This window comes from Scardinius erythrophthalmus, assembly GCF_964197995.2.
Source record: "Scardinius erythrophthalmus genome assembly, chromosome: 25".
NCBI lineage: Eukaryota > Metazoa > Chordata > Actinopteri > Cypriniformes > Leuciscidae > Scardinius > Scardinius erythrophthalmus.
The window spans coordinates 8,460,591-8,484,620 of NC_138245.1; the positions used below are offsets into that span (position 1 = coordinate 8,460,591).

General features: G+C 39.1%; 1 protein-coding gene across 1 annotated transcript; it reads left to right on the plus strand.

The window, feature by feature from the left end:
* Window positions 1–1,053: 1,053 nt before the first annotated feature.
* On the plus strand, window positions 1,054–24,029 carry nwd1 (NACHT and WD repeat domain containing 1; the record flags this gene model as incomplete). Its single annotated transcript, XM_081357064.1, is given in 20 exon segments — window positions 1,054–1,171; window positions 1,787–1,876; window positions 2,018–2,130; window positions 2,264–2,618; window positions 3,283–4,552; window positions 11,036–11,239; window positions 11,532–11,691; window positions 11,799–11,916; window positions 13,126–13,290; window positions 14,490–14,687; window positions 14,810–14,932; window positions 15,742–15,944; window positions 16,134–16,394; window positions 16,472–16,562; window positions 17,832–17,980; window positions 18,071–18,348; window positions 18,350–18,351; window positions 19,197–19,750; window positions 23,382–23,487; window positions 23,637–24,029. Coding segments are annotated over 20 exon segments (4,869 nt in total). The 3' UTR covers window positions 23,948–24,029.
* Window position 24,030: the final 1 nt, after the last annotated feature.

The window sequence follows — 24,030 nt, forward strand, 5'->3', positions numbered from 1 at the left end:
AACATTAATAAATCTTACCTTTCTAATCATTTTGGCCACCACTGTATATCATATATAAATAATGAATTACAATTTTAAATTATATAGTAATATGACAAAAAATATGATGGAAGTGTTTTACTGCTTGTGATGTATTATTTTAAATAATAAATACTAATAGCAAAAAACTGCAACTTTTTGAGATGTAAAATATAATCCAACTAAAATCATAGATCATTTTCCACATTTAATGTAATATTAAAACCAAGAAAATTCATGTAAGAAATTAAAAAGTCTTTTTGTTTTTATTGTTAACATATTACATAAATTGCACAATTTTGCCTGGGGCAAAGTAAGTTTTGATCATGATTCAAAGCATCAACCCTGACACCCAATTCCTTGGTGAGCCTAGAGTTGGGTTACTCTCTCTCGAGACTGAAGGGTTCTGAGCACATTAGAGAAGCTAGAAACAAACAACACGGAGTAACAATTAACAGATGCAGAGGTTTAGTTAGTGCAATAAAATCACCTGCTCCTGTGGGAGCATGCTCAGTTTATCAGCTTCACGTAAATACTTGTCATTTAAAATCATATTACATGTATTTGTAAAGTGGCAAAATGATTCCAAGGATCTTAAACTCGCAATCAGAAATGAAAAGCAACAGTAAATGGATTCATACACTTTGGGTTAATTAAAGATGTGGCAGCTGCTCATGGTCTCCAGGGTCCGGGTCATAAACACCGTGTCTCTCTTGGCCTTCCTGATCTCAGTGGATAAAATGACGGGTGCAGAGGAGAACAAACAAATGTGCTGGAGTGCTTCGCAACAGGGCGGTTTTCTTTTCCTTACAGTGGAATACTGTGGAAAACGTGTTTTTCATCCAGGGGCTCAATTAATATTCGGCTTTCAGATCTACTCTTTCACTTCTCGAACTAAGCAGTGATGCTCAGTAGTCCTGGACCTCATTATTCAATGCTGTAATTTTTGGGGGGTCACTAAGATTTGGGTGGGTTATGAAGACAGGAGTAGTGCAGGTGATCATACTCTGGATTTATTGAAGTGTGTTGGTCAGGATGGCTGTGGTGGAGATGAGCGAAGCTCTTGGATTGGAGGCTCTACGGGGACAGAGCGCTGATGCTTTACAACCTGTTTCCAGAATGGTGCGGGTGTTCATCAGCTCCACACACTCGGGTAAGGCTAGCACTGCTTGTTTTAGTCCCCTTAACTCAGATTTTTTAATATATTTTTATACATATATATAAATATATACATATTTATATATATATATATATATATATATATATATATATATATATATATTATGTGTGTGTGTATATTTATATATGTATTATGTGTATATGTATATACACACGTGTGTGTGTATATACACACACACATACACACACTCTTGTACATCTATCTTTATGAGGACATTCATTGACACAATGCAATCTCTAGCCGCTTACCCTAACCTTACCCATCACAACTAAGTGCCTAACCCGAACCCGAACCCTAAACCTACCCTTAACCTAATTATAACCTTATCCCTAAAACCAAGTCTTGACCCTCAAACAGGCCTTTAAAGGGGTCTCAGAAAGTGAGGACTGGCCAAAATGTCCTCACTTTACTCTCATTGTCCTCACTCCAATGGTCTAAAACTCAATCTGGTCCTCACAAAGATAGTTGTACAAGTACACACACACACACACAGTATGTATATATACTATAATCGAGTTACACAATATTAAATATCACAAAATAAACTCCTTCAGACCTGCCATTAATAAACTACATTTTATTTGACAGACATGAAAAATGAGCGAAATGCATTCTGGGAGAAGGCCTATTCTGAGTTGCAGGCCCACTGCCAAAGTTTGGGTCTCGTCTTGGAGGTTTGTGTTGTGTAAATGTAGTGTAGATTAATTCTGGTGGGAACGGATTTCTTTATATACAGTATATATAAACATATCCACCAAAGAGCATAATATTTTTTTTGGTTTGTTATTGTGAATTTTGTTTGATTTTTCTTGCAGTTAGTGGATCTCAGATGCGGAGTGCGTGACATCATTGCAGATGATCATTTGACAACGGAACTGTCCATTAAAGAAATTGAAACCTGTCAGAGAATATCAGATGGGCCGACTTTTATTGTAAGTGTCACCAGCAACATTAATACATTTTATTCAGTCTTTGCCATTTAACACCTTATCAGGCTTGTTTTGGTTCTCATTTAAAATCCTTAAGTGTAATGCTGTATCTCTGTTTTGCATTTGTTTTTGTCAGGCTCTGCTCGGTAATCAGTACGGCCATCGCCCCATCCCATACCTTATACCAGCAACGGAGTTTGAGTCGCTGGTCTCAAAACTCTCTAAAGATTCAGAGGGTTTAATGCTCCTTAACCAATGGTTCTCCAAAGACAGTAACTCAGTCCCACCCACATATATCCTCCAGCCAATCACAGCTCACTATCCTCATTACAATGACAGGGGTTCTGAGAGAGGACAGCTGCATGATAATGATGTCATATCCTGGAATCTGACAGAGTCACGACTGCTGCAGGCTCTCCGCACTGCCGCCCAACAGGCTGAGAGAGACGGGGATATCACTGTTGACCACAAGCACAAGTTTTTCAAATCTGGTGAGAGATTATGAAACTTTGCAGGAATATGGTGTAGATTTGGGTCTTTTTTTTCTCATTGCAGACCTGTATGACTGACTGATTTCAGCGGAACACACACACACTCAAAAATATTTTTTTAATAATTTTTTTATCCATACAGTAAAAGTCACTGGGTTCCAAACCAACAATTTCCAATACTGACTTTCATTGTATAACTTTTTTTATAAAGTTTGTGTTCTGCAGAAGAAAGAAATGCATACAGGTTTGAAGTGTCATGAAGGGTGAGTTAGTAATCGAAAATCTTCATTTTATGTTTGTTTTGTATGTGGATTTGTGATTTTTACAACATTGTAACCAAACAGGATGTTACTTCTTGGGTGTCAGAATTTTAAATAATTTTATTGTATTTTGTAAAATCAAATGGTAACAGGGTTGTAAAATATGGGACATGACTAAACATTATGTTTTTGGTAAATAAGGTGAATAGTAAAAGATGTTAGATTATAGTTTATCTAACAATTCTAAAAACAAAACAAAAAAACATGGTATTTCAACTTCTAATTATTAAAAAAATGTGACCCAATACCATATTTATGGAAAGAGTCTTTTAAGTTTAATGAGTCCTGTCCTAGTTTTTCCTTTTATTTGAATGATTATCATGTTATTTACATATGTTTCATAGTCTTAGAGTATGAAATGGAGCACGGCTTTCTCAAGACTCAAGGCGAGGCATCAGCTGTGCTATTTATCCGTGAACTGCCTCGACTTAGTAAAAGAGACTGCAAGAAAAACTTTGCAAAGTTTCTCCTGGACGTCACAGCTGACGGCTTGCTTGACACAGAAGCACGGGAGCTCTTGACAGACCTGAAGCAACGCATCTGCAACACAGATCGCCTCCAACCTCTCTGCATGGAGCTCAGCAAAGGAGCTTTGAACCCGAGCCGCAAAGAACACAAGGAATATCTGGGAAAACTGTGTGAGCAGGTATCATCTCAAATGAAGGAACTAATCAGCAGGAACGCTCTGCAAACTTCAGGAGGTTGTAGCACAGTAGATCCAGGATGGTCCTGGTTGAAACAAGAGCTCTTCCATCATGCCATGCTGAGCGAGGAGAAGTGTTCTGTGTTTAAAGGGAGGGACAGCATTCTGGGAAAGATCTGCATCACCATGTGGGAGTCCACTAATGCTTGCCATGAACCTCTTCTGGTTCATGGACCTTCAGGGGTTGGTAAAACAGCTCTGCTGTGCAAACTGGCACAGGAAATGCGAGGTGTTGATCATCAGGGAATTGTGGTGCTGAGGTTGCTGGGAACATCTCCACTCAGCTCAGATGTTGACTCTGTTCTCAGAGGTATATGTCTTCAAGTGTGTGGAGCTTCAGGGTTGCAGTTTCCCCACCCACATATTGCCAACACACATGAAGAGCTGGTTCGGTTTTTCCATTCCACGCTGGAAGACGTGTCAAAACAAGGAGACACACTTCTACTCATTCTAGATGCAGTGGATCAGCTGTTAGAGGCAAACAAGCCCCATAATCTAGACTGGATACCTAAAGCGATCCCACCTAATGTACACATTGTGCTCTCTACTTCTGATGACTGTGTTGAGAAATGTAAATCTTTGGTTACAGCAGAGCAAAACATCTTTAGAGTGGAACTTCTCACAGACGTTCAAGGGAAAGACGTCATTGATGCCTACATGAGCGCAGCTGGACGCAAGCTGAACTCAGAACAGTTGGACACTATCTTACATAGCTTCCAGCAAAGCGGAAGCCCTTTGCATCTGAAACTCATACTAGACATTGCTAAACAGTGGTCCTCCTGGACCTCTATGTCTAGTTCTCACCTGGGCATCTCTGCACAGGAGGTGATGACACAGTTTTTGCAATCACTTGAGGAGAATCATGGGAAGAAGCTAGTTAGTCATGCTTTGAGCTTCATATTGTTATCAAGGTAAGTCATATTTTGTTATGTTGGTGTAGCAAGACCCAATATGTTAACTTTTTAATGATAGATGAGGATGCTTTGTTAATTAGGTATAATGGCATCTTTACACTGCCGTGCTGTCTTGCCTCCAAATTATGTGTAAAAATGCATAAAAGATGTACAAAAATATGCCAAAGTCGCATCAGAACCACCTTAAATTCCACAGTTGTCATGACTGGCAGTATGCATACATTTGTGTGACTATGCACAAGAATCAAGTCATAGGTTGTTTCCTGTGATTGTGATTCCTGTTTAAATATCAAGGTTGTGCACCATTCAGAATTGAATTGATAATGTCTTTTATATTAAAAAATGAAAGAAAAAAAAACTGATTTAAAGAGATAGTTCACCCAAAAATTTAATTCTATCTTTAATTACTCACCCCCATGTCGTTCCAAACCTGTAAGACTTTCTTTCATCTTCAGAACACAAATGAAGATCTTTTTGATGAAATCTGAGAGCTTTCTGTCCCTCCATTGACAGCTACACAACTACCACTTTGACGTTTCAAAAAGTTCACAAATAGATTGTGAAACTAATCCATATGAAATGAGTGATTTAGTCCACATTTTCTGAAAAGATACGATAGCTTTATATGATGAACTGATTGAATTTAAGCTTTTATTTGCATATAAACATTCATCAACTGTTACGGTCACAGCCATAACGGAAAAAAGAGGCAACACAAAAGGCTAGCAACGAAGCTCCTAATATCCATGCTCATCCGGTCCTCAGGGGTAGGGAATCTGCTCATAAGACTCAGGTAACATACATTTCCAACCACTAGAGAGCAGACAAACCATTAATCGGATTTACCAATGAGCAAACACGGCGAACTCCAGGGGCTGGAGCTATGCTCCCCGATGTAATTGTCCAGAATATACTGCACCTCTTTTTGCAGAAGAGCTCTTTTCAGCGGATTGATGCAATATGGATGCTGTTTTATAGGTTGAGTGGTGGACCCCACATCAATATCGTGCTCAATAACGGACGTCTGGCCAGGGATGTCACTGAATAAAATCAGAAACTGGCTCACTACCTCCAAAACATCAGCTTTCTCAGTAGGAGATAAATTTGGTAACTGACCAGACAAATTTAAGAGAACCTTAAGGTTGCAGTGATCCACCTAACACAGGTAACAACACCAACACTTTGTCACCAGGGTTAAAATTTGTTCTCTAGCTTTCTTATCAAACCAAGTCTTCATCTTGTCTTGCGCTTTCTCAAGATTTTGTTTGGCTAGCTTACGGACTCTGTAAATGCGTGTACAAAACTCTGTGACGTACTCGAGAAGGGTTCTACTTTTTAAATCACAGAGCCATTTCTCTTTTAATATGGTCAAAGGTCCACGCAGAATGTGGCCAAAAACCAATTCAGCTGGGCTAAACCTGAGTGATTCTTGTACCACTTCACGTGAGGCAAAAAGTAACCACGGAATTCCCTCTTCCTAGTTTCGTCCAAGTTCAAAACAATAAGTGCGAAGTATAGACTTCAGGGTCTGGTGAAACCTCTCCAGTGCACCCTACATATGACTTTCAGAGTGATAAACAGTGTCGTTATACGTATACACTTAAGCACTCTTGAAAACGTACGAGATGTAAAATTTGTCCCCTCGTCACTTTGGATTATTTTTGGCAAGCAAAAAAGTGTAAAGAACTTAATGAATTTCTTTGGATATCGTTCTCGCAGTAATGATACGTAAAGGGACCGCCTCGGGAAAACGCATAACCGTGCACATTATCTTCAGCAGATATTTGTAGACAGACTTTGAATGGGGAAGAGGTCCAACATAATCAATTATTATGTGTTCAAATGGTTCCAACACCATCTGAATTGGATAAAGTGGGGCAGGCGGAATAGTTTGGTTGGGCTTCCCTACCATTTGACAAATGTGGCAAGTTTGGCTGTAGCGTGAAACATCCTTCTTCAGACCCTGCCAGTAAAAACTTAGCAAAATCCGATCATACATTTTTATAACACCTAAATGACTAGCTGGACCATTATGTGCCACATCCAAAATCAGCCCTCAAACAACTGGAAACACAATTTGAACGGTATTCCACTAACGGTGCCCACTTTCTCATCAATGTAGCATCTTTGGTGGTGGGTGAGGAGATTCCCCCCTTCTATGTAAAGCTTTTTGAGTGCAGAGAAAAGCGCTTTATAAATGTAACAAATTAATTATTAATCTGTGAGAAAGTATGCCAGGGTCACACTCACACTTTCCTGTTCTGGATCAATTAACTCAATGGAGCAAGAGTACGATCTGACCTTCGAGCAGCAATTCATTTATCAAGAGACCATAGAGAATGTAACCGTGCATGCCGAGAAAACCTCAGGATACTTCAGAACACTGTCATCAACAGTAGCAACGAGCGTCACAGATACAACTTCAGGTGGCACATTAGGACAACTACATCTAGCTAAATAATTTCCTAAAACGAAGGTTACATCAGGAATTGGAAGAGATGGATGAACAACCACTACCACATCACGTCACCAATTTCGATTTCAAGTGAACTCTGTGTGATGGAACCTCCATAGTTCCCATTTCACGAACGGGCAGAAGTTCACCCAGTCCCGGAACAGACAAAGTTCCACTTGGCAGGAAAGGTCCATATCCAGTCTTGTCAGGATGAATAATGCAGTCAGATGTATTACCATCAGGTTTTGAACAGAAGTCACCCGAAACTAACCCAACGGGTTTTGGATTAGACTTCCTTTCAAGAACAGGATAGTTTGCAATCAAATGACTGGAAGCCTTATAATAAAAACAGACTCTATCACCAAACAAAACGATAGGCTTACTACTGAGTGTTGAAGTGGAACAGCATTGTCACAGCTGTGTTCTGTCTGAGTCTTGTTTTCCTTAGTCACATGTCTTCCTTTGTTCTGTTCTCCCACCACTCCTTTGTTTCCACAGTAACCCTTATTAGTGGGAACCCTTATTAGTTCATCTGTCACAAGTCTTGTCAGCTGTCTCGTTTCCCTGATCTGTTTCTCCTTGTATTTAAGCTCTTTGTGTTACCTTGTTCATTTTCCGATCTCTGTCGTATTAAGTGTGTGTGAACCTTCTGCCTGTCTTCTATGTACCTGTAAGATTTATATTGTGAGTAAAAGTTTACATTGGAACTTTTGATTCTCCTTCGTCTTCTTCTGCCTGCACCACACCGTGACAGAAAATCGGACCGGCCAAAATGGACGATAGGGTGAGCATTATCGTCATGGCTCAGGAGAGCCAAAACTTTTTTTCATTCGTCAAGGACTTTTGCCGCCTTGCTGTCACCAGCACCCTCGATGACGAGAGCCTGAGCACCTTGTTCCGGATCGGGGCCACATTCAACCATCCAATTGACCTCCCTGACACCACAGGACTAGACTGGAGGGAGACTGTCATCCGGTGTCTGGAGAGCGTCATGCCTCGACCCAGAACACAGCCAGACACTGTTCCTCGACATGTTCCTGCTCCAACATCTGTTCCTGTTCATAGATCTGTTCCTGCCCCAAGGACTGTCCATATTCCCAGATCTTTTCCTGAGCCTGAATCTGAATCTGTTTCAGAGCCTGTATCTGAATCTGTTCCCAAGCCTGGATTTGAATCTGTTCCCGAGCCTGTATCTGAATCTGTTCCCGAGTCTGAGTCTGAGCCTGAGCCTGTTCACGAGCCCGAGCCTGTTCCTGAACCTGAGTCTGTCCCTGAGCCAGAATCGGTTCCTGAATCCCCACCCAGCCTCCCTCTCCCACCTCCTCCCATCTGCCACCTCTCAACCCTTCTTCTGCCACTGCCTGACAGCCCCTCAGCTCATCAAACCACCTTCGAGGAGGTGGGGTCGCCGTGGGTCTGCCAGCCTGCAGCTCCAGTCTGGTCAGTGGGTCCCCGGTCTCCGCCTCCAACCTCCGTGACCAGGACTATACCTCAGCCCGTCGATCCATCAGCTCAACCATGGCTCCTACCTCCCTCATCTCCACCGTGGCCCATCAGTTCACCAGCTCCTCCAGGCTCCCTAGTCCTCTGTCGCTCTGGCTCCACCGCGGCCTTCTGGATCCCCGTCTGCGCCTTGGTCGCCAGAGCCATCGGCATCGCCATGTCCCTCAGGATCCTCAGCATCGCCCTGGCTTGTCGGCTCTCCGGCTCCATCCGGGTCTCGACTTCCACAGGTCCGCCTCCATCAGTCGGCCCCCTGGAGTCGTCAACCCTTTCTCTACCATGGCTCCTCCCTCCGTCGTCTCCACCCTGGCTGTCTGCACGGCCGCCTGCACAACCTGCTCCACCCTGGCCACCTGCACAGCCTGGTCCCTCCTGCCTTCTGTCTGCCCTCACCTACTCTTCGGCCTCCTCCCTCCCTCCCTTTTGATTGAACTTTTGATTCTCCTTCGTCTTCTTCTGCCTGCACCACACCGTGACAAGCATGTGTTTTATCCCACGATTTCTCTTTATGCGTTAAAATAAAGTCATCAGCTAAGGTAGCGGCTTTGTGGAGTGTATCGGCCTTCTGTTCATTTATGTAGGTAGAAAGAGCAGCAGGTAAGCAATTCTTATATTCTTCCACCAAAATGAGTTGTCTTATTTGTTTCTTATTTGTTTAAACTTTTTGAGACGAGCATCAACGGTCAAACATTATTTCCATCTCTTGCGCAAACTCAAAGTAGGTCTCACTGGGAGGCTTCGAACAATGTCTGAAACGCTGTATATACGCCTCTGGAACTAGCTCATAAGCTTTTAATATAGCAGCTTTCACTACCTTATAATCTGCAGATTCCTCTATAGATAATGCCACATAGGCTTCTTGCACCTTACCAGTAGTTGCACATTGCAGTAGCAATGATCAAATGTTTTCAGGCCACTTTAAGAAAACAGATCCACACACTTACTCACAATAGTGAAAACAGAAACATTAGCATTTACCCTGAAAATTGTGCAAGCAATTAGACCATCAAATCGCTCTCACTGAAGATTATCAATTCACCCAACTAAACAGAATATGAACTAAATTTGGCCGCTATACGAAATTAACACAAAAATTCTACAGGTTTGAAAATGAGTTTCAAAATCACTTGTGTAACTAAAAGCAATTCCACAACACAATTTTATTTACCTTGTTTAAACATTCATTTTATACCCTCTTCAGTGGCATTAGTGGCTTTGGGCAACTTTAAACACTGAAATCATGAAATCCTGCGCACTGATCCAATTGACGAACAGCTGCAGGTGAACTGAAGCATACCCCCATTCCGAATAACCACTAAACATAAAAAAGACAAAATAACAAAGTAGCAAGTCCAAACCTACCTGGCGACTACAAAAACTATACTCGCATGGGATCACATTAGTTACTTCCACACGAAAACAGTTGAAAATAACATAAACATAATAGTTTTGGACGAGCCCCCAATTATGTTACGGTCACAGCCATAAAATAGAAGAGGGTCAACACAAAAGGCTCGATCCAATTGGGGTTTTATTTACGAACAATAATCATAACATAAGATGTGGGAGCAAATGAACAGGGAAAACAGAAAAACAATGAAAAACGAGCGCAACTAGACCGCTGCACAAATCCCGCCGCCCAGATGTAGCAATGAGGCTCCTTATATCCATGCTCATCCGGTCATGGATATGGGAATCTGCTCATAAGACACAGGTAACAAACATTTCCAACCACTAGAGAGCAGACAAACCATTAAGAAAGAAAAAAGTAACCAGTCAAACTACATGCACATGTAACAGTTCTGTTAAATATACGCTCAAGCATGTTCGCTTGACGTGCAAGAACCAATGAGGTACATTCTCGTGTTACGCCTTTGAGCTTCAGCAAGAGGTTTGTTCTTGCGCATCAAGCATTGTTATGTTCGCTGATCAATGATAATTTGTGAATAAAAGACTAAATTCATGACTAAATTTGTGTCTCCAGAAAATTTGGACTAAACCACTCAATTCATATGGATTAATTTTATGATCTATGAACTTTTTGAAGCGTCTAAGTGGTGGTTGCGTAGGTGTCTATGGAGGGACAGAAAGCTCTAAGATTTCATCAAAAAGATCTTCATTTGTGTTCTGAAGATGAACGAAAGTCTTATGGGTTTGAAACGACATGAGGGTGAATAATTAATGACAGAATTTTCATTTTTGGGTGAACTATCCCTTTAAGTAGCCTCTGTGCCACATTAAGAAATCTGCATAAATGCACTTGTTGTGGTATATTTGCAGCTTTCGATGAGTCAAATACTAGCCTTCATAATTGGCAGGTCTAACTCTTATTTTTGACATTTCACACACACTCTAAAAAATGCTGGGTTGTTTCAACCCAAATTTGGGTCAAATATAGACAAAGCCAACCGTTGGGTTAAAATTTGTATTTAAAAACCTAACCCAACAGTTGGGTTGGTCCATTTTTGTAACAGAAGTCTAAGTTTTTAAATGTAATTATTTGCCTTTTACATATTCAACAGACATGGACTATCAGAGGCAGAGTTACAGGATGTCTTGTCGTTAGATAATGACGTTCTGGCAGAGATCTATAAGTACTGGCTTCCTCCAAGCCACACACTCTTGCGATTCCCGCGTCTTCATTGGTCACGTCTCCGACATGACCTGAGAGCTCATCTGGCGGAGAGATGGGAGGGGGGTGTTATTCTACTGGGTTTCGCTCACAGGTAAAGGTTTGGACATTCGAAAATTTTCTAAACTACAATCAGTCTCAGTGAAATGTAATGTTTTCTTTCCTGATTGCATAAATGGAATGGAGAAAAAACAGATGGAAAATTTAAGTTTCAAAAATTTAAATGAGTGGGATCTACCAGCATGAGCTAACTGATCAATGATAACCAGTAGAAATATGACCCGTGACAATCTCTAGTCTGCAAGTGGACGGCCCTCTAGGAAAAATTCTAGTGCTCCCTATGCCTATTTTATCACTGTTCTCATCTTAGCCTTTACTTTTCTTAGGCAGTTCACAGAGCTGATAAGAAAGAGATATTTGTCACGCGATGTGAAAGCTGACATGCACTCCATCCTTGCCGAATATTTCTCAGGACAGTGGAGTAAAGGGCAGCTCAGGCCTATTCTTCTGCCCTCACTAACCACACTGCTAAATGCTGACAGAAAGGTATTGTTCAAGGTCACAAAATCAGCATTGTCAAATATTTTTTTAAGATGTAAGTAACCTATATATTTAAAAAAAAAATTGGTGGTAAAACACGCTATATTTTCAAGGTACCACCCCAGCCCTTGTGGTTTACTGGGGAAATTGCCAATTTACGAAAGCTTCATGAACTGCCCTATCACCTCGCTCATGCAGGCAAATGGGAGGAGCTAAGCCAATCAGTGCTCGGTGAGGTTTAAATAGGTTTACACTTTGTTTCTGTGGTCCACTTTAGACATTCTACTAACTAAAGGTAACTGCAACTACATGTCAACCAACTCTCATTAGGGTATTAGACTGTTACAAGACTGTTAGGTTAAGGTTAGGAGTTAGGGTTCAGGTTAGTAGAATAAGTTCTAGTCTTGTAACATGTAGTTGCAAAGTTGCTTACAGATTGTCTGTTGATGGACCATAAAAATTGCTAGCAGATATTAAGCAGACAGTCTACTAACACTCTAATGACTGCTAGTTGACATGTAGTTGCTTATTGCTTATATACACTGAACAAAATTATAAACGCAACACTTTTGTTTTTGCTCCCATTTTTCATGAGCTGAACTCAAAGATCTAAGTCTTTTTCTATGTACACAAAAGGCCTATTTCTCTCAAATATTGTTCACAAATCTGTCTAAATCTGTGTTAGTGAGCACTTCTCCTTTGCCGAGATAATCCATCCACCTCACAGGTGTGGCATGTCAAGATGCTGATTAGACAGCATGATTATTGCACAGGTGTACAGTCTATGGACTGGCCACAATAAAAGGCCACTCTAAAATGTGCACAAAGGAGAAGTGCTCACAAAAAGCAAATCTAAAATAAGAGGTCTATACATGAAATTCATTAACGAACATGTAGACTTTACTTTGCAAATTTTAAATAAATTAATATGTAATAAATAAGATAAGCCATGACACAATTACTTTGTTCCACTAAAAGAACACAGCATAAAACCATTTTGAGTTTTGCTAGGTTGTTTATTATCCTTTGGTATTATTTTATTAACAAAAGTCATCATATGGTCTGTTTGAACCGTTTTTTACTTTATTTGTAATAAAGTATGCAATTTACTTGTAATAAGATACATACATGCACATTATGTGAAGTTATACATGTGTCTCTTTTCATCTGATCACAGTATTGCTTGCACTTCCCTTCAAAAGTATGCATTTCTTTAAAAAAAAAAATTGCCAAATCTATTGTATTTTCTCTCAATTTTCCCTAAAGAAAGGAATGGGTAAATGGTTACCGTATGTTATATAGTAACCCTATACTGTTATCCCATCCCCACTAAATCTCATCCCTACTAAATGACCAAATGACAAATGTTCTTTGTATTGTGTTTTATGTTTTGGTAAACTTTAAATATATGAAAAGATAATTGTGTATTTATTCTCACAGGCAGTCTGGATTGGTTGTGTTGTAAAACTCTGCAGTGTGGCGTGAGCTGTGTTATTCAGGACCTGTCGCTTTGCACTGATCTCACAGAATGCCCTGAGATACAAATGCTGAAAGAGACATTTCTGCTGCTTAAGCCCTCATTAGATTTTAGCGATGGCCAAGTGGGTAAGTATGGGGCTTCCGTAGGCTGTGTCCCACCAATTATATTTATTTAATATATGGAAATAAGAATCTATTTGTAAGGCAATATTTAGCTTTTTTGTTTTTTAAATTCATTAAAATTCACCATGGCTCACAATTCCAATTTCTGTCTCTAAATTATCCATAGTATTGGGTTTCATGTTTTTATGAAATTATATTTGGAGTTTTGTAGCTTTTAGTTTGTCTGTGAGCTTAAGCCGGATAAACACTTAACGACTAACTGAAACATTCTAAGACTGACTGAACGCACTTACAGATTGTTTCCAATGACTTGAGCAGATTTTAAACACCGGCTGAACGCGACTCGGCGCGTTTGATCATGATCAGTAATAAGTATCAAATTAAAGTCATAATCGGCCTTACAATCGTTAAGTGTGTGCTCGGCTTTAGATCTCATCTATTCTAGAGGAAAGAGAAAAACTGCACTTTTCAAGCAATTTCATGGGGTCTTTGAAGGTGAAGTGTGCAATTTCTGTGCCATCACTGAAGTGTAATTACACCCTTCATCTTAAAATTAGTTAACTACATTTAAAATATTAAGTTTAAATATGGCTATTCATTTGTCAGTTTTTAGAGCACTCTTAAAGGGATAGTTCACCCAAAAATGAATATAATGTCGTCAATTACTCACCTTCAAGTTTGAATTTCTTCCTTCTGCTGAACACAAAAGAAGATATTTGGAAGAATATTGGTAACCAAAAAGTTGATGGGGCCCCCTACCAGTATTTTCCCCCATCAACTGTTTGGTTACCAATATTCTTTCAAATATCTTCTATTGTGTTCAGCGAAAGAAAGAAATTCATACAGATCTGGAACAACTTGAACTCACCCTCAGGTTGTTCCAAATCGGTATGAAATTCTTTAATATCAATGCAATAAGTACAATATAAATGTAAAAACAGAATTTTCATTTTTGAGTGAATTATCCCTTTAAATCCTCCATAAATACTAGTGTGAGAATTTACAGATGACATTCAAAGACTTATTTCCTTTTAGGCACAGGAAAACCAATCACACCAGTTCATCATCCTTCCACGTTCCATTTTGAAATATTATAATTCAAGAAACATCTAAAACATCATTTTTTAAAAAAGTAACTCGTCTTTCTGTATTTTTTTTTTTTTTAACTTGATCATTTTTTTTTTATCTTACTCTTTTATAAGCTCCCTCACATTTGGTCACAGAGATCTTCGCCAGGCTGCAGGGCCTTGCTGATCTCTACCCCTCTATGATTGGTCAGTTGTGCTCTCAGTGCATGGACTGGTTTGGATCCTGTACTGACCCAGTGCTTGTGCCCAAATGCAGCTTCTTTCAGGCCCCTGGGGGCCCACTAAAGAGTACCCTCACAGGGTTCACTAAAGGTGACGCCATATAAAGGAGCTCATTCTTGCTTTTGTTAAAGTAAAACTAAACTTTCCAGACATGCTGTTAATCGGCTTAATGTGATTTCATAGCATTATGTTTGTTTTCTTGACTTTTGAAGGGGTAAAGACTGTTGTGATATGCTCAAAGAGGGAGCTGCTGGTAGCGGGTTCAGAGGATGGGCTGATCATAGTCTGGAGTCTAAGCCATCTAGAGACTCTTCATACTCTTTCTGGACACACAGGTAGGTTTTAAGCATTGTAAAAAAACAGGGTGTTGCAAATCAGGGGATGTGGGAGAAATGGCTCACCCACTTTTTCTCTTGACTTGATTCCAAGCTAAATCTATACTGAAAGCGAGGAAATCTGGGCTCAACTCAAGATTTTAAACTAACATTTCAATAATTTCATGACACATTCACATATTCAAGATTCTATGATGCCAGTTAGTGATCACATCATGGCAACCATGCAAGTGATTAGATAAAATATTTAAACCTTTTTAAGTGTTTTATTTTGACTTTGCAGCTGGACTTTAAAGTGGACTCAAACCGGTTTAATTGTGATAGTTCACTTCACATCCACACTGGTGTTTTAGGAATAATAATAATAATAATTATTATTATTATTTTAACTCTAATTACAAAAATAGAAAAGGCAACAAATATATTACTATTGTAAATTACAATTGTAATGTAAAATAAAAATAAATATATAATACTTTTATATTGTATCTCACTACAAGTTACACTACTGATATTTATGTAATTTATTTTTTTCACTTTCAAACTTTCAAACTCTTTAAGCTGCAAACATTTTAAATGATCAGGCTTTTATTTTATTTTATTTAACTGCTGAAATGCTATAAACTTATCAAATAACCTACACGTACATTGTGTTCCCAAATGCACATTCAATTTGCAGCACATGTAGAGATGGAGTTCCCTGGTAGAAACATCATTAAAAATGCTTTAGAGTGAACACTGTTCAAGTATATGAAAATATAAAAACCTTTGGTTTAGACTTGATCTTAAATTTCTCTTTCTCTGTGTAGCGGGGGTGCTGTCCCTGAAGATGATGGATAAAACCAATAACTGTCTATCTACTGCACTCGATGGCACACTAAGAAAATGGTGTCTGATAAGTGGACAACAGCTTTTCTGCATTGCTGATGCAGTGTCTGTCCAAACACACACCACTGCACATGTCCATTTGATTGAAGAAAGGAAGATTATAATAACCAACCCAAGCAGCCTAGTATGACAAATTTATATCATATTTTTTTTCTTAAAGGAAAAGTTTAAAATGGAAATAAGGTCATTATTCACTCACCCTCACATCAAATCAATAATGACCGCATTTTTATGTTTGTGTTCCTCTAATAATTAATATAACTGTTGAATGTTGTTTGTTTATAGTTTTTTGTTCCCGTCCTTTTGTTACTAGGTTAAAGCTTGGCACTTGGACACTGCCGAGCCCCTGTATGAGGTGACCGCAGAGGTTTGTTCTGTTCTTGGTGTTGTGGGAGATGCCGTAGCATGCATATGCAGTGAGGGGACACTCTGTTTTTATGACACTGACACTGGCGTGCAGAATTCCCAGACCCCCCTACCCTGCTCTGTTGGACACCACAATATCACCTGCTCTCTGACACTCACCAAATACTCCAAGATACTCATTGCTTTTGGGGAAGGCCGTCTACATTCGGTATGTACCTTGTTTCTGTAAAGACCGAGCAAAATGTAGAATTTCAGCTTTATTCGAAGGTGTTTGTGTGTGTGCAGGTATGGAGCCATGGAATTGAGTCTGTGGTTGATCTTCCCTCTCCAGCTTTGTTCCTCAGAACATCTGAGGATGAAAAACTGCTTTTTGCAGGTGCCTTTACACGTGTCACTGTCTGGTTATCTTTTCTCATTTATTAATCACTCTTGAAGTGTGCATCACTAATATAAAACAGGCCCCTTATTCTTCCATTAATCAGCCATTACCATTAGTCGAGCCAAAATGTTGGGTCAGTGTTTCGATTGAAACAAGGCCGTATCCAAAATGGAAACCTAAGCCCTTGCAGTCTTCCTCCGAGTCCACACTTTCAATATCAGGTAGAAGTCTGCTGTGGAGATCGCTTCAGTGCGGGCTCGTAAAAGTGCGCATTGAGGGCACATAACACGCACGTGGTGGCCATTGTAAGTCTGCAAGACCACAAGTGCACAAGAATTGTGCCATTTGGGACATGGCCAAAAGACCACGTTTACACTTGTCAGGAAATCAAGATATGAATGGCTGAATTGTTCTTCAGATTAAAATACCATTATCCCCTTCTCTCTGTTTATTAGGAGAACTTTCAGAGCTTGACGCTGTACCACATTACGTCAAATTTGTTTATATCGCGCTCATACTTTTCAAGAAAGCTATTCTTGGAACAGTGGAAAACGAAACCAATATTAAACATTAATCGGTGGTTAAATTTACTATTAGAACACATGGCAATGGAAACATTGACACCATAGCAAGAAAAATCACTAGAGCCTATTTGAAAATGTGGTCTCCATGTTTTTTTTTTGTTTTTTTTGAGTATAGGAGTGTTTCACACTGATAGTTAATTTTGTGAAAACCCTATTCAGACATATGTATAACTTAAATATTCCACCCCCCCCCCTTAATTTCAAGTACATTATGTATTAATTTTCATATGTAGAATTAAGATACATCTGTGTATTAGCAGTTTTATTTTATATTAGCATATATTTGAGTCATTTGAGTAAGTAAATAAAAAATAATAAATATTATATGGAATCGCTCAGCTATCTAGTTTGGTATGAAGGTTTTATATTTTTGGTATTTAGTCTGGACCAAATTTTGGTATTTCTTTTCTTATAAATTAAAGGAAATGTTTGTCTGATCTTTTTTTTTTTTTTTTTTTTTTTTTTTTTTTTTAAATATTGGTAACAGGGTTGAATAGCTGAGTTTGATTGTTGTAGAATCAGAGCCCTCCTTGGGTTGCACACACAATGTGGTGTTAAACATGCTAGTATTGTCTATGAAAAATGATCTTGTGTTAAATGAATGTAATGGTCTTATGTCAGAGAACATACATTTGTGCCGATAAACTTCTTGCTGATCTACTACTTTTGTTTCTTGTTGAAGGATGTGACAGAACATTGTGTGTGTTCCTTGTGACACTGACTTCAATGCAGAAGGTTCTGGATCTTCACCATGATGCATCTGTCCTATGTGCGGTCTCAAGCGGTGAAGGTAGCGAAATCATCACTAGTGCCCAGGATCGGATTATACGGGTCAGTTTAATCCCTCTCTTCCCAAATAGGTACAGTTTCATCTCACAGCCATTGCCTTGAATGTAATTTGATCATCTTGTACTCTTCAAGGTGTGGAGTTTAACCACAGGAGCCCTGCTGGACTGGATCGGTGTGATGGATTCTGCTGTGTCCACTTTGGCTGTACATCAGCGCACTATTATCTCTGCCTCTCTTATTGCCAACCAGCTCAAAGTATGGCAGCTGGACTACAACACCAAGCACAGGAGCAAGAGTTTCATCCCAGCATACTGCCCCCTAGTGGTCCTGTCGAAAGACGGTGATACTCTATTTTATGTCAAAGAGGGAAATAAAACAGAAGTTTTCACCTGGAGCTGTTCAGAAGGTGAAACGTAATAAGACGATATTGGTTTTCATTGTTATAATTATGTGCAAGATCTTAAAGGGTTAGTTCACCCAAAAATGAAAATTTTGTCATTAATTACTCAACCTCATGTCGTTCCAAATCCACAAGACATTCTTTCATCTTCGGAACACAAATGAAGTTCTTTTTTTATGAAATCTGAGAGATTTCTGTCCCTCCATAGACAGCTACGCAACCACGACTTTGACGATTCAAAAAGTTCATGAAGAGAATCCATATGAATTAAGCGGTTTAGCCCAAATTTTCTGTATAGACACGATCGCTTTATATGATGAACAGATTAAATTTATTCTTTTATAAAGATTCCTCAAATAACACATCAGATAAACGGAAGCTCTAGCATGTTCGCTTGACGTACGAGAACCAATGAGGTTCATTCTCATGTTACGAAGCACGTTTGAGCTTCAGCAAAAACCAATGAGGTTCATTCTCGTGTTACGCAGAAAGTTTAAGCTTTTGCAAGAACCACTGAGGTTCATTCTCATGTTACGCAGAAAGTTTGAGATTTCACAAGAGGTTTGTTCTCACACGTCAAGATGGTTCGGTTGAGTTTTATGTTCGCTGATCAATGTTTATATGTGAATAAATGCCTAAATTCAATCTTTTCATCATATAAATTGATTGTCTTATCAGAAAATTGGACTAAACCGCTCAGTTCATTAGAATTAGTTTTATGATCTCTTTGTGAACTGTTGAAGCATCAAAGTAGTAGTTGCGTAGCTTTCAATGGAGGGACAGAAAGCTCTCAGATTTCATCATAAAGATTTGTGTTCCGAAGATGAACGAAAATCTTCACATTCACATATTTCACAGGTCTACGGACAGACATTATGGACGTGTCTTCAGAGGTGTGCTGTATGGAATTAGCCCAGCAGAAAAACCTACTCTTCTGTGGACTGCAGACTGGGACCATCCTTATTTACCCATTGGACTTTGCCCAAGAAACCCTGTGCCTGCCACCTCCAGAAAGCCTACCGACAGTACGCAGCATAGCTATCAGCCCGCGGGAGGACAAAATGGCTGTGGCATATGAGAATGCGGTCTGTCTGTTTGAGATTACAGCAAGGGACAGTTTCCCCTGTGTGGACGGCCCATTTGAGAGGTACTCCTTGTGCTTACTGCATTCCCCAATCTCCGCCATGGCTCTGCTGTCCGACTGCAGGCTGCTCTATGGGACCTTTGGTGGTGAAGTTGTAATCTATGACTTTAAGAATGCCACGGCAGCCGAGCTGGATCACCATGGGGCAGCCATAACCTGCATCACCATGAGCAACTGGGATACGCAAGCGTTGATTGGCTCTCAAGACTGTGTTCAGAAGTTGTGGAATCTGAGTCCCGTCTTGCTGAATCACACCATGGAGTACAAGGTGAGGGTTCACAGGTTGCTATGATTTGAGCTTTTTTAATTGAGCCAAGGAATTTAATTTGCCTATGTTTGGGTCTATTTTTATTCTGTTAAATATAATTTAAATAGAGTATATTGTTACCATGCTGCTAAACTAACAATGTGATACTTCAATAAGCATTAGAAAATACGTACTACTGACGAATACCGGTACACGGTAAAATAGTCTATTAAACTATAATGTGCCTGTGTTTTGGTCTTTTTTGGCTCTGCTCACAATTAGTTTTAACTGAGTTTGTTGTTAACATGTTGCAAGCAAACATTATGATGCTAGCCTGGCAAGCCAGACCTACATCAAGATGTTAGGTCTGGAAACTCACCATAGACGCGGTTTAATCCGAGGGGCGGGATAAACGGCTGTCTTTCAAATTCCCTCTGCACGCAATAGGACAGCACTTCAACCAACCAGAGCGTTTTCCCAACAGCCGAGCTAGTTGATAGATTCAACTTTTGCCATATCTGGCCGGCAAAACGACAAATACATCTTCCTTTTTTTAAGAATGACTTCAGTGCCGTTCTTTGCTCTTTTCTCAAAGAAAAACTTAACTCCAAGTCCTCAAAGCCGATTCAAAAAACTGTTCTCCAGCAGCAGCCGTCATTCTTTGTTTTCACGTAGCAGCAGGTAACCGTCGCAACTCTGTCGTCATATGTTAAGCCCGCCCCGCCTACTCTATACGCGACGTGATTGGCCTGACCCAATTTAGGTTTTTGCAGCTCGAAAGTCTATGGAGACTGCCCTGGCTGCAAAATACATTTTGCTGCCGCTAGGGTGCGTCTAGATTTCTAGGCTAGTATGATGCTTGAATACGCATAAAAATGCAGACTACTCACAAATATTATGTAAAATAGTATATTTAAATATTTTTTTACTATAATTTGCCTGTGGTTGGGTCTATTTTATTAGAAGTTATTAGCATGTTGCTACGCTAACAGAGTGATACTCAAATAAGCATAAAAAGTACAAACTTCTCACAAATAGTTCTTAAATAGTCTATTTAATTATTAGTTTTTAATGTTATTGTTTTTTCCAGTTTTGTTTTCATTTTTTTCCCCCAATCCAGTTGAGCGAAAAGCTGCAGCCCACATTGATTTCAGTGGTCAACTTAAACACAGTGTAAGGGGATTAACAGTCAAAGACCCAGAACCAGATATGATGAATGAAGGCCCGGAGTCAGAATTATAATAAACTGAAGAAAAGTTTTGTTGAAGATAGTTTGCAGTTTCATCAGCAGAAGTCAGCCTCAAGACTCACAAGGAGTTTTGTAGGCCTCCCCGCTTACAGTTACAAAGATCACAGCAATTATACCATACACCAAGGTCTAAGCTACGTCCTTGCTTCATGTTGAATGATTCTGATTGGCTAAGAAATAGATAAACATAATAATTTTCCACATGTATACAGACAGACAGATAGGGGGTGATTTTATAATTTATAATCACATATAAAATGTTTTTCTCCAAAACACGTTGGCCACAATTATTGGCACCCTTTTATTAAATACTTTTTGCAATCTCCTTTTGCCAAGATAACAGCTCTGAGTTTTCTCCTATAATGCCTGATGAGTTTGGAGAACACCTGACAAGAGATCAGAGACCATTCCTCCATGTTGGTGCTTCTTCTCTTCAGTTCACTCCACTCATCAGGTCAGGGAACTGGGACGGTCATGGCAGAAGCTTCATTTTGTGCTCCCTAACACATTTTTGTGTTGAATGTTTGTTTTGGATCGTTGTCCTGATGGAAGATCCAACCACGGCCAACCACAGATAAGATTTCTAACAGAGGAAGTAAGGTTTTGATTTTTTATCTGTTGATATTTGATAGAATCCCATGTACCCATGTATCTGAACAAGATGTCCAGGACCTCCAGCAGTAAAATATGCCCACAACATTAAAGATCCAACGGTATATTAAATTGTACACATGGGTTACTTGTTATCCTTGTGTGCACCAAACCCATCTAGCGTGTTTGCTTCCAAAAAGCTTTTTCTAGTTTCATCTGACCACAGAACCCTGTACCGTTTGAAGTTCCAGTCGTGTCTGACAACTGAATATGCTGGAGTTTGTTTTTGGAGGAGCGAAGAGGATTTTTCTTAAAACCCTCCAAAACAACATGTGGGGGTGTAGGGGTTGTTTGAAATTATTATTATTATTATTTTTTTTTGTAGGCTTCTGACCCCAAGACTCAATTAATCTCTGCAATTATCCATCTGTGATCCTTGAAGAGTCTTTGGTCAAAATGGGGATTTTCAATTCTTACAGCCACTTTCTATTTTGTGATGCTCAACAATCTTTTGCTGCACATCAGAACTATATTATTTGGTTTTACTCATTGTGATGGATGATAAAGGAAATTTGGCCTTTGTGTTTTCTCATTTTTAAACTCCTGTGAAACAAGAAGTCATAGCTGGACAATTTCATGTTCCTAGTCACCCTGGTGTGCTAAAAAAAGGTAAATATTAATGGGAATATACTTCAGAGATTTTTTACTCGGAAAAATTTTAGGGGTGCCAATAATTGTGTCCAATGTGTTTTGGAGAAAAACATTTATTTCATAATGCGATTTACCCCCCACTTTCAATTATTTTACTTCAATGAAAGGTTAGATTTTTAATGAACGATCAAAAGGATAAAAAATGCAGATGTATTTTTTATAGCCATTTTTGATCATATTTACCAGGGGTGCCATTAATTCTGACCACAATTGTATATATTGACACATGTTAAAGAAGTCCATAATTCAGTTTTGGAAGCCGAATGAGCAAAATGAGCAAGCACTGTTACTGTATTCAGATATCAAATACAGACATTAGAGAATACATGAAAATAACTTTTCAGTAATCACACTGGTAACTTCAATAACAAGGTAAAATCTCACAAGCCCAGAGAAGTCATTCAACTCATGTGATATTAAGGTAAAATAATGATTAATACTTTGATTATAATCACTCATTACATGAAGAAGCAGTGGATTCCAGAATCCGCCCTCTTCAACAGTCACCTGCCAAGAAAAGTTTAGACTTCATGGATTTAGTCTGGAATTTAGACAAATCATTGACGGATCTGACTGTGACAAACAGTAATGCTCTGTATCAGGATGTGCTACCAACACATACAAAGGTTATAAGGTTATGCCTTATTCAATTGACTTCTCCATTAAAGATACTTTAGAAAAAATATCCAGTTTTTAATATAAATTTGTCTTATTTTCCAGGTAGAATAACTAAAAGTTCTTAAAACAATATAAATTTACCTGGGAAGCAATACTGAATAAGTTAAGAAATGTTTTCAGAGAATGTATATGTCAGGGTTATGTTTAAGTCTGTTTAGTTTCATTATGTTTTGTTTTAATTTTCCCTGTTCCCATTTTGCCTGTGTTTAGCGCTAAAGTTTAGCACTTTATTTAACAGTATACAGTAGTTCCTAGTTATTACATGGTTATTGTAAAGTGGCGCAAACTATATTATAGTGTTATTTTTTCTAGAAATCAAGTCAACAAGAACTAATTAACTATTTTTTTAGTGTGACATATAATGCTGCCAATAAACAGCTGCTGTGTAACATTAAAATGTTTTGCTCTTTTTCCATCCTCAAGGGTTTTTATTTTGAAGGCGTCCTTTGTGCTGTCTTCTCAATAAATGATAAATATGTCTTCACTGGATCCTTGGATAAAACCATCAAAGTCTGGGATGTCTCTAGTGGTGAGGACTGTTCATTGTAGTACATGACAGCTAAAATGTTTAGGAAAAGTTTTTGGAAGATTCATTTTTTACAATTAAAATGGTAAAACTTGCTAATAACGTCTTTCATGTCTTGTTTCAGTTGCTTGATTTTGGTCATTTCTTTACAGGTTGTTTGCTATACATCCAGTACGTCTACTCTCCAGTCATAAAGATGATGCCACACAAGGACGGATTTGTAGCCGTGTCTCAGCATGGATCTTTCATCAAGGAAGGTTTCCGCTGTCCAGACAGCCTCAAACCTGGATACAACCCCCTCTGTAACTTCCGAGCACATTACCAAGTCACCTCTCGGGAGAAAAGCCTGAATGCTCCACACACCGAAATCAACATGCTGCCAGATTATAACCCTGCTCAGTTCAATTTCATCGGCATCGGTTTGATGAAAACTAAACCATCTAACACGTGTGTTCTCCTCTAAGTACGTTCTACGTTCTCTTACGATCCAGCACCCCACTAATTTACAGAATTAGGCTTTTAGGCTTATCTGTAATTGCATAGCAG